The sequence below is a fragment of the Macadamia integrifolia genome, chromosome 3, assembly GCF_013358625.1.
Source record: "Macadamia integrifolia cultivar HAES 741 chromosome 3, SCU_Mint_v3, whole genome shotgun sequence".
NCBI classification, from domain to species: Eukaryota; Viridiplantae; Streptophyta; class Magnoliopsida; order Proteales; family Proteaceae; genus Macadamia; species Macadamia integrifolia.
This window is the reverse complement of record NC_056559.1, coordinates 10133627-10146204: the sequence shown is the minus strand read 5'-3', so window position 1 is coordinate 10146204 and position 12578 is coordinate 10133627. Positions and strand designations below refer to the sequence as shown.

The window sequence follows — 12578 nt, the reverse complement described above, 5'->3', positions numbered from 1 at the left end:
GTCGGTGGACCTCCCTCCTCCTGATACATGTCGGTAGGTCGTACGTGAAGCAATTTAAATGTTGGATTTAAAAAAGGGCAAAAGAGAGAGATGCCACGCAATTTTAAACCACAGGAATAACGAAAGGGAATAACGGATTGTTAAGCTTAGCCAGCAGATACCCCTGGGCCCTGACCCACACAAACCAAGCTAGCCGTCTTTCCTCTTCAGTTCTTTAAAGAACTGGCCCGACAATATTTTTTTCACACGTTGCTGGATAGGTAGAGGATTTTTCGTTTTTAACCTAAAGTTACTTTTGTTTTGGTAAATTTTGGTAAATAACCCATGGGATATGATTAATGACTTAATAGAAACTATCTTTCTTCGTCTTTACAAAAGGGAAAAAGGGAAAAAATGAAATAAATGAGATGGGAAAAATGGGTGAACGATGGGAATTGAACTCACACATGGTGGATTCACAATCCACTGCCTTAGGCCCTCTTTGGTATCATTTTCTTTTTTTATTTTTGTTAACAAAAACGGTTTTGATTGCATTTGTTATCATTTATGGAATTTTGTTTCTATTTAAAAAATAAAATTGATAAGACACAAAAAAAACAAAAAGATATCAAGAGTCATTTATGTATTTTGGCCAAAATTGATTTTCAACTATTTTTGCATTTATTTTTGTATTAAATTTTAATTAGCACATGCTTAAAGTCTCAATATGGAAGGGTTAAAGTAGTCATTTATTTTATAATTAGAAATCCAAGCCCCTTGCCCCCTCTTCTTCAATCCAAAGTGAAGAAAGAGTGTTATAAGGAAGATGGGTGAAATGACCATCTCTTCACCTATTTCGTCCAAAAAAAACCATTTTCTTCAAGTAGTTACCAAACCATTTTTATATTTTGATAAAAAAATAGTTTTCATTAATGATTTTTATCAAATAGGTAAAAAGAAAAAAAAAAATTGATACCCAAGAGGGCGTTAATCCACTTAGCTACATCTGCCGCCTATTCTTTCTAAAAGATTCAAAAGATTGAGCATGCTTGTCTTTACCCAAAAAAAAAAAACATGCTTATCACAAAGTGGGTAGCTCCTAGAAAGATTCCCTCCATAGATCTTCTAAGCTTTGACGCTTGAGGCAAGGACCCCATAAATGAGATTATGTTTTCTTCGCTCGTCGAGAAGTAAGAATACCTCACCTTCTATAGGATATCATTAATTCTGTCCTCTATCATGGTTGGACTCCTTTATCATCTTAGCCCTCCCCATGCTAATCATAGGTTTGATATCTATGATGAGAAGATTCTCTATTTCCTATATTCATTATATGGGTGAAGAAAAACCAAGTCTCAAAATAGACAAAGTTTTTTTTTTTTTTTTTTCTAATATAAACAACAGGTTATACATGCAACTAAGGTGAGTTCAAATTAGACATGTGGTCAAATTTTTATTTTTATTTTTTATAAATTGAAAATAATAAAATGAAGCTTTAGACTCTACATAATATACCTTATACATATAAAGTTGTATCATACTAGCTTGCACCTGAAACGCCTTTTGTCATGGCTAATATTATTTTCATGTGGTAGTTTGGTTAGGTTCTAAATTCAGTGAACATACTATCAACACCATCTTTTGTTCTTGATCAAATTTATAGACTAATTAAAAATACCCAGATTATTATAAATTTAATCAAAGGAAATCAAGATTGGTCGAGTCACAAATCTATTTAGCTAAAAAGTTGCAAGTGTGATGAAAAGGGGTACAGAAATAAGCATGAAGAAAACATTTTTTTCTTTTACTGTGTGGAAGGGGGTACGTAGTGATATAAAAATGTAGAAAATGTTAATTATCAGTTAATAAGTTATCTTTACTACTAAGAAAATCTTAAATGTCGGTGAAGGGTCTTAGATATTTTTGGATTTAAAAAACAAGGGTATGCGATAAATTATGTATTTCAAACAATGTACCATGTCATACTTGTTGCATAACCACCTATCATTTCTGATAAATTGGTGATGCCTCTTTTGTTTTATAGAGTTATTTTATTCTATTTTATATCATCTAACCTAATTTATTTTCCAAAATAAAATAAAATTATTTTGACATCAACTAATTAGTTCCTAAACGCGAGGACACATGACTAAGTATATTCCTTCACAAAGGTAATGAAAAAAAAAAGCCATGTGAAAGGGTAGTATGGTCAACTTAACCATTGGATAGAGATTTTAGATTAATACTATATCTTAAGTTTTAGGATCTCATCTCAACCATATATATTAATCACTACATACTCAAGTCTCTTTATAAAATTTTCTTTGAAGGAAAGTTATCCAAAGATGACATTTTATTTCAATATTTTAAGCTTTATACAATTACATGTAACATGTGCATGGTTAGCATACTAAAATAGTCGCCTAGTCAGGAAATGATTCTCTTGTGTGCCGTATAGGATGATGACTATTTATGTGTCACCACCCATGATTAGACAAATATTTACTCTTTAAAAAAATAAAAGGAAATTGATTTCATAAAAATCAGAGTTAAATATTTAACAATGCAAGGTTTTAGTTCACAGTATCGACACTAGAAGTAGCACTGGTTGCTATTAATATCGATATCAATTGGCATTAATGGTCCTTATTCAGCAAATTCCAATATAAAAAGCCAATTTTTTACAACAATCCTCTCCCATTTGATGGTGTCAACAAATATGTATCAATGTTTTATCAATAACAATCGCTGCCAATATCAATACATGTTGATTGATACGATACTTATTCCTAAATCTGCGCCTCATATGATGAGCAAATATATAGTCGACAGAGAAAACTTTTATGTTGAAATAAATCATAAGGGTAAAGGTTCATGGTCAGCATACTTGATTTTTTTTTTTGGAGGATGTGGGGGATGATGCTAGAGAAAAATCCTGGTTTTATATATCTTTCACATGAAAGCAAAATGTACAAACAACATCGAAGAAAAGTTCTCTAAATTTAGATGGACAAAAAAAGAGAAGAATATTAAAGAAATAGTTGGGTAATTGTTGAAGGGATTATGAAATCTTTATGATGTGCTTGACATTTTCAAAATAGAGTCCAGCTAGAAAAGGTCCTAGGTGATTGTTTTATTTACTTGATAAAGATGGGAATTCTAACTCATCTAAGTCGATGAGACCTGCTATTAACTGGTGGGACCAACCTCAATGGTAGATCTTGAAATGTTTTTGTTCACTCGGTTCCCACTGTAGCTCCAAGACCGTGATGATGAATTTTTGCCTTTTAAATACATTGGACTTAATGAGATTTTGCATTAATATATTATACATAATTCTAAGATATATACATATAAAATTATGGAGAGAGGATCTACTCGTATGTATTGGAATATTCTAAGCATAGCCTTTTTTTTTTTTTAACCAAACCAATTAAATAGACACACGGGAAAGAGTACCTCACGGTTTGCATACAAGGAGCCCACATGATTAGGGAGGAGAAAGAATGTAAGAGCAATGTACATGTGTTTCCCTAAAATTATCTATAAAGTGTATGTGTTCTTGTCTTAAAATTTTAAATTCCATTGATAGACTATATGGCAAATATAGTAATTCATCACAATCAGATAGATTGTTATATTAATATGGAATTTTTCATCTTTACCTTTTCTTCAAACTAAAAGGGGTTGAAAATACATAAATAGATTTTTCAAATAAATTTGGAAGTGTAGTAATATTAAATAAAAAAATTAATCGCTAATTAAATGATAGACTATATATGAACATTAAAAAAATGATTGAGTTTCTGTTCACCCATGGCGAAAGAAGAACCCCTCCTCTTAAATTAATTGCAACAAATAAACTGAATAGTGATAAGCTAATTTCCACTTTAACTTAAGTCATCAACTTATTCAAGTTGAAAGTATATTCGTAATTATACACAACTCATGGAGTATAATGATGAAGACATAACAAAAATATTTTGTCTAACAATTACAATATAAATGGAGTGACCTAAGAGAAGAACAACCTCATATGTGTCTACTAGGCTCTCTTTGGTTTGGTTTCTATTTGTATTTATTTGATTTATTTCTATTTTTACAAGTGTTTGGTATAATTTATAGCATTTATTTCTATTTATAATAAATTAGAATAAATCACAAATCACAAATTACTCTCAAGCTATTTGTGATTTGTGGCAACAAATCATTTATATTGATTTTTGTGATTTTTGCGCTTCCTTAAATGAGTACATGTGTTAAACTACTCAAAATCAAAGGTAAATAGGTAACTTCAATGTGTTTTATAATTTTACAATAAAAAACCCCAAATCCTATCATCTCTCTAACTCAAAGCTCAAAGTTGAAGGTGAAACATGAAACTTATTTTTTCATTATGTAATCTATTTTATAAATAGTAACTAAACAAATACTATTTGTGGTCCATAATTTATTGTCTCAAATAATTTCTAAAAAATAGTTAATAAATACAAATAGAAATCATACCAAAGATAGCCTAAAATTAACTATAATCTGGTTTTATTTATGTAGTTATTTATTTTTTTGGGTAAACAATCTGGTTTTATTAGAACCACGGAATATGCATTGTGAATGTATTGGCCTCAAGCTCGTATCCTTATATGGTTAATTTAGACTTATAGATGGTATCCATATCTTAATTCAGTGACAATAACAAACATATGAGATTTGCTCGGTGGTATGCCACTAAGACCTGGCACTATTTGACCAAATATTAGGCACTTAGGCTACCTTTATCAATACTAGTCTTTGCCTCACCTCTAGCATCCTGTCCATGCAGATGCTTGTTATCTATCATATGGCAGATTGAATTGGTCCAAATTTTGTCCACTGAAAGCCAAGTTCATCTATCTAGCTATATGTTACGTTTTAAATTAAACCTAGATCACCAAGCGATAAAATAAAGATTTTGTTAAAAAAAAAAAAAAGTTTTAAAAATCAAGGACTACAAGAGGATCCATGGGCATATATATTTGAGTATGAAATTTGACACATTCTTATTCTTTTTTTTTTTTTTTTTTTGCTAACAATGTGTATTTTGGCCTTTGGCCTAATTAGTCCTGCGGGCCAAACTAACCCTACAACCACATGGACTGGGTCATAACGGGGTTAAATGAGAACCATTCAACTTTTACTGAAAGCAACGAAGAGCACTAAACACCCTGTGTGAGTGGTCTGTGCCTAGTGGAGTCAAACTTAGGACGTCTGAGTTTACAAATCGTACCAAATTCGTTGCTCACCAACTACGCTACCCCCTTGGGTTACACATTATTATCCATAATATGTACAACTTATACAACATTCTATTGGCAACCAACTATCCACATGGCAAAAAATTGATGGTCATCCTTATGATCTTATCAAGATAGAATATAGTGATGAACTTTTGCCTTTTTAAATATAGTGGGTTAAATGAGATTTTTCATTAATATATTATACATATTTCCAAGATAATATAGTTTACATATAAAATTATGGGGAGTGGGATCTACATGTCACTCGCATGTATTAAAATATTTTAAGCCAACTCAATAGGCACACAGGAGAGACTCACCTTATGATTTATAAAAAAGGGATCCACATTGTGAGAAAGAAGAGAGAGAGCAATGAACGCAATTTTACCTTCGCTTTATAGATAGACTGATTTCGGATTTGAACTTGCGACTATCGAGTCATAATGGAGCAATTTTACTATTGCATCGAAATCTGCCCCTAAATGATAGACATGTAGAAACACTACCCTAAATGCGATACAGAAGATAATGAAAAAATAATAACAAACAATGCACACAGGTTTACGAGGTTAGACAATATTGCCTATATCCTCAGTGAGATGAGATTCTGCTTCACTATCAATAGAAAATAGGTTACAACGCTCGTCCTCACTCCTCTCTCAAATTACTTCCATTATAGAAAAAGTAAACCTTGACACAAATATATAGCGAGACCGCCATTCTGTTTTGTCGAGGCTCTTGGACTAGTACTCCTTGAATTAAACTGCAATGGAATACAAGACATCATAGACCAACAAGACAACATATACACAATAAACTCCAATATAATTAACCAAGAATATTGATACGCTAATAAGTTTCCACTTTGACTTAACTTATTCAAGTTGGGAATATTTAGAAATCATGCACAGCTCAAGGGGTCTAATGAAAAAAGACATAACAAACATGTTGTCAACAACTGCAATATAATTGGAATGACCCAACCAAATGAAGACTGAAGACCAACCTCTTGTGTGTCTACTAGTAGAAAACACACTCGAAATCATAATTTTGTTTTAGCTAAAATTATCCTTAATCCAGTTTGATTAGTGGAACATGAACTGTGAATGCATGTATTGGCCATTTGGCCTCAAGCTCGTATGCTAATATAGTTAATGTGAAATTATGGATGGTGTCCACATCTTAATTATATTCATGGATGATAACAAACCTATGGCCATATGGGCTTTGCTTGGTGGTGGCAAGACCTGGCACTATCTGACCAAATATTAGGCCATCTCTTGTATTAATTTCAGGAAACAATAGTATATATTAACCAAATATTAGGCCATCTTTATCCATACTAGTCTTTGCCTCATCTCTGGCATCCTATCCATGCAAATGGTTTGATAGGTCTGGGACCATGAGAACCATGAACCTCTTAAGGTTGGTGGACCCAAGGGATAAAGAAGGATTGAACTCTGAAACTTTCTCACACTTGTCAACTGCCAAGGGTGTTGCAAACTGAAACCCAACCGTTTAAACTATATCTGATAAATCATTTATTATCTGGTTCAGTTTTAGTTTTAAGATCTATTAAAAATAAAAAGTTCTAATTTCAAGAAGTGAAATCGTTTATTAAACGCTTCAATAGTTTTAAGAAGTGAATCGTTTATTAAATGGTTCAATTTTGGTCTTAAGAAGTGAAATTGATATGTAATTACGCAAAGTACACATACTAAATCTGTTAGTCTTCACATTCTATATAAGTTTTCTCATGTTTTGTAGTGGATTTACACTTTATAAGTTATTTTAAAGGGAGAAATAAATCTTACCAATCTGATGTAGACAATACCGACGAGTGAAAGTATCTTCAGCACACAAAGGAACGGGGTAATGCAGCCTTTTCACATCCACCTATATTTGGGCATAGGCAACATCAGACTTATAAAGCTTTTTTTTTTTTTTTTTTTCTTATTTTAAATTATTTTATTTGTCAAGTCACAATTTAGGCCTAAATGTCATGGTTTAAGCTCTGCAGCATCATATTTAATATGTTGACTCTCAATTGGGCCCAAAACAATAAACTCGAATTAACAATAAAATGACACTGAAACTGATAATAAAAAGACATTTATGCAGAGTTTGATAGTCATTCTATTCTAGAAACGATATTTCATGTCAAAACATTTATTAATAGATTATGATCAGAAATATTAGAAATATTTAATAAAAGACTCAATTTTGTTTCTACCATTTATTATTTGGACCGAATTGATTTTACATTTTTACCAACAATTAAGGTAGGAAAAGGCATCTCAAAGGTCGACTCAAATCCTCTACAGTTGGTCGTGAGTGGCAATGAGAATTCAATGACTAGAAGACTCCTAACAGGCATCTTAGTTGTCGGATGTTCACTATCACTCATTGTGTCCCTGCAGAGAATTTATGTGCCTCAAAGGTTAATACTTTTTTATTATTATTAAAATTGACTTGAGGATAAGGCTTGAGCAGGGAATCCAAACTCGTTAAGAGTCACAAGACTAACCACAGCAAACAGAGTCATACAGGGGTCCCCTACTTGGTGTCTTTCTTGGTCTCACACTCTCATGCACTGATGCACCCACCACTCCCACCACCCATTTCCATTTCAAACCCTTTTTGTGTCCTCCTCTCTCTAATCCTCTAGAGAGAACATTACAAATTTTGATGCTTTGAAGCGTCACCTTCCAAATCAGATTCTATACCAAACAAGTGAAGCCAAATTTCCCAAATTAGATCATATCAGGTTCTGTCTCAATTGAACCAAAAGGCATCTTCCCTGAAAGGCAGCACTTCTCAAATGACAACGATTCCAGATCTGTGGTTTCAGAATGTACTGTAATCCAAAGACAGGACCCTGAATCTGAGCTGAGACAACCATTACCACTCCCACTACCAATACCCATAACCCTCTCTAGATCGAGCTAGAGCTAGAGCTAGAGCTACCTGGAACAGTATCAGAGCATCGAATCTGTTTAATTACTGATTCACTGACCCAACTGAGGGAAACAAGCAACACGAATTCCATGCATGGCTACCTGCTAAGAATGACCAAGAGGCACGTAATGCGAAACAAAACAAAGCGCCCCCCCCCCCTCTCCCCCCGGCCCCCAATTCACTCAACCTGGGGGAGGCTTCTACTGAGACCGGTGGCGTTGAAATTAGTGTGAAACTTTAATTTCAAATCAGTAATGTACTTCGAGAATAAAGACAACCCTGCGCAAGTGCGCAGGCTTTGCTGGTCGCCGTGCCCCATTACCTCGGCGTTTAGGCCTTGCGATGTGCGAGATGTGCGATGGGTGGACGGGTGGAAGTTCGCGCAGCGGTGCAAGCGCTGCCAAATCCCTTTCATCGATTACCTAACCGATACATATCGATATCGCCATATAGGTGTAACATTAACCGATACGTGCTTTTTTGTAAATTCAATTTAAAAAAAAAAAAAACTCGCAATTATTAGTTACTTATCTGGTTTTTATTACCTTAATTACTGTAATTAATACCCAAAGGATGTGAAAAATCGGAAGGGATGTGGCTACACGTCGACGCAGATTTACCATATCCAGAATCCAGATCAAAATTAGCAACCTTAGTTTTCTGATTTAGTCAAGAGAAAATGGGTTAAGAATGAGGACATGAAAATAGCGTGATGAGGGAAAATACAGATTGTTTCTGATGAACCGTTTCTTTTGTTATAATGGATAAGAATGGAGTGATACGTTACACATCATCACCACATCACGACTAGTAATTAATAGCTGTCTGATCTGAATACCGACCCTCGAAGTCTTCGACAACATGTGGACTCTGATGCTATGGTAAAAAAAAAAATATTAGAACATCTAACGGTTTTGATTAATTGGATTAGGGTTCACGTGTGAGATGGATACGTTGGAACGTTGGATGCTTTGGGGGTGTGGTCTACATTATAAAGCCGTAAAGGCTAAAACTAGAAGTAACGTGTGGATTCGAGGGTATTTTCGTCTTTCAGTTCTCAACCTCAACCCCAACCCCGACTCACCTCCCAAAATCACGATATCTTGCTATTTTTTCGAGATTTTAACTTGGAAATCTTATCGTTTGAAAAGTATGGAAGAAACGTATGAACATATTTCACTTGGAAATCCGAATATAACTCGATATTTAGGAGATATTCTTCACGAATATTCGCCCTTACTGGCTTTTTTGATATTTCAAATTATCAGGCTTTTTTGATATTTCAAATTATCGCGATATTTTCAACACATTTCTCGTCCTCTTAGGCTCTCCCTCACCTTCTTTTCCCTCCCTCCATCTTGGGAATGGGGACCTATATATAATGGCACAACACCTTCTTCATTCTTGTGATTCAAAGAACAAAGCCCTTGATCACCGGAGCTCCGAAGCAGAACCTCACCTCTCCTCTCTCTCTCTCTTTTCTTTGTTCTTTCTTCTTTCTTCTTTCTTCAACAATGGCGTTTAGGAAAACCCTAGCACAGCGTCTCTTCCATATAACCAAAATCTCATCACATTCTTCCCCCATTTCTTCTCCTCTGTTCCAGCAACCTTCAGTCCCTCCTGATTCCGCCAAAGCAATCTTCCGGAAAGAATTTCTCGGCGGTTCGGATTCCGGCGACGATGGATTTTTCAGGAGGTTTCTTCAGAAAAGAGCGATTGTACAATCGGCGGTGGCGTCGCCGGAGCTCCGGTCCCTGTCGCTTGGGGATAAATTGATGGAGAAGCTTAAAGGCATCAACACTAACAGAGATCGCCTGCAATTGGAAGGACTAAATCCGCCGGTGACAAGGTCGAATTCGCTCGACGAAATTTCAGTCCAGGATGCACGAAAGCTGTTGAGGCTTTCACGTTTAGAAACGTTGAAAACGAAGTTGAGAAGCATTCCGAAGAGCTGTATCTCACATTCGGAGTTTATTCAGATCTGCTCCAATGGTTGCTTGACTTCTGATCAGGCATTAGAGTTCGCGAAAGTGTTGGATCAATCTGGAGACGTCATCGTCTTAGGAAACGTTGTGTTCCTTCGTCCGGAGCAGGTGAACATTTATCTTTTTTGCTGCAATTTTTTTTTTAATTTGCTTTTTTCCATTATCGATCTCTGTCGATTGCAGAGACTAACGAAATCAGTTCACGAAACATTAAAAACCAGAAAGAAACGTCAGACGCAACCAACTCACGCAATGAAATGAATTTCATTTTTCGAGAATTTGTAATCCTTTTTTGTGACCTTTACTTTTTTTTTTTTTTTTTTGTTGAAACTTGAATGTACAGAGATCTGATATTATTTTATGATTTTTTTTGTGTCATGTTTCTTCTTGAACAGGAAACCAACCCTACGCCATCTCGGCCAGATCCAAACAAACGTGTATTGAGGTTACATGTTTGAGATGGTAACCTTAGGAGAATTAAAAACCAAAACTACCCTCAGCAACTTTCCTTTTTCCACTGACAGGTTTGTCTCTTCCTGTCCAGCGGACATGGAGACGAAGGACTGGAGGAGGATGCGGATGCTAACTGCTTTCTCTCTTGGCCCACCTTCTTCCCCATTTTACACGATTTTCATAATTAAAAAAAAAAAAAATAGATATAGAGACGTAAGCGAGTTGGAGAGAGAGAAGGAGAAAGAAGGTAGACGTGGGGCAAATGGGGGTTATGGGTCTGTGGGGTTTGTTGAGGTTGATGGTAAGAAAGGGAAAGGGGGGCTTGCGTTCTGAGCTTCAAGAAGAGATAAAAGCTCATGCAAGTAAAAGACAATTTCATCAAAAAAGTTCAAAATTTAGATTTTTTTTTTCATTGTTTGTTGTATAGATCAATTAGAGTGAGCCTTTGGGCATCTCATGGTGCTTTCAGTGATTGATGTTTGTGTATGAAGTAACTGCTGGTTGTTGGAGAGAGTTACCCAAATGTTGGCCGGTTTTGTTGTGATTTTACAGGTAGCAAAAGCTATGGAAGCCATAATTCCTCTATCAATATCCCACCCAAACGACCCCAGAAAGAAAGAACTTGAAGAGATGGAGAAGCAGAAGGCAGTAATAGACGAAAAAGCAGATGCGTTGGTTCGAAGGGAGCTATGGGCAGGGCTTGGCTTCCTCGTAGTTCAGACTGCAGCATTCATGAGGCTCACCTTCTGGGAGTTATCTTGGGATGTGATGGAACCTATATGCTTCTATGTGACCTCTGTTTACTTCATGGCGGGCTATGCCTTCTTCCTGAGGACTGCCAGAGACCCTTCTTTCGAAGGGTTCTACGAGAGCCGCTTTAGCGTCAAACAGAAGCGGCTGATGAAGAACAAGAATTTCGACATCGAAAGGTTTAACGAGCTCCATAGAGCCTGTTATTCGCTTACTTCTGAACAACCACCTTCATCCGCACCACTAAATCACTCTGATAAGACTTTGCTTGGTGCAGCTCTTCATCATTAAGATTTTCAGTTTGACAAATTCTCTGAAGAGACATCCAAAAGATACTCCCCTTCCCGAACTCCAAAAAAGAAAAAGAAAAAGAAAAAAAAGAAGGGTTAAGAAAAACAAACAATTTTGTTAATTGTTACAATCAATATATGATTTGAGTGTATAAAAGTTAGGTAGTATCTTTAATACATACCGGGATTTAGTTCATACTTTGGTTCAGTAAAATTAATCCAGAAGAAGCACCTCAGTCTATTATTGTGTAATCACAGCCAAGGGGTGGAAATCTAATTCATTAGGTGGCTCAAATTGAAAATAAGATTAAGGAAGAACTGAATTTTTTTTTTTCAGACAAATGGGTATGGAGATTCAAGATGCCAAATAGTTATTACATTCTGGGGTGAGGTGAAAATGAATGGCTTTTACCAATTAACAGGTTTAGAATTTGTTCAAGATCTTCGTGGTTATAAAGGTTTGCACCCATCTATGGAGAATCAGCATCTCTTCTAGACTTTCAGCGATACAGGGTACAGACCTGGGCTCAAATTGAATCAACAAAATCGAAAGCAGGGTGCAAGTGAAAAAAACAGAATATGTATTGCCAGGAAAGGAGTTAAAGTACTTCCTTTGGTATAAACTCTTTGAGAAAGTGAAAATTATCTCAATCCCTCAAAAAGTGTGGTCCATTTCATTCAATGGTTGGGCCTTTCTGCTCTCATTTTCATTTTGCTAGTCAAGTTCTCACTTTTGAATGCGCAATGGACAAAGTTTTTCTTCACCCTCTAGAAAAAAAAAAAAAAAAGGAAATCCTTCACCGGAAGTGAGAGAAAATTTCTTAATCAACTGGATCTAACCTTGTGATTGGACCCATAAAGGGTATTATACCTTCAACAATATTCTGAAT

General features: G+C 35.3%; 1 protein-coding gene across 1 annotated transcript; it reads left to right on the top strand.

Moving 5' to 3' along the window:
• Positions 1–9603: 9603 nt before the first annotated feature.
• On the top strand, positions 9604–11884 carry LOC122074588 (calcium uniporter protein 2, mitochondrial-like). The gene is made up of 2 exons (XM_042639479.1): positions 9604–10303; positions 11201–11884. The coding sequence occupies exons 1-2, from the start codon at positions 9725–9727 to the stop codon at positions 11687–11689; spliced, it is 1068 nt and encodes a 355-aa protein (XP_042495413.1). The 5' UTR covers positions 9604–9724; the 3' UTR covers positions 11690–11884.
• Positions 11885–12578: the final 694 nt, after the last annotated feature.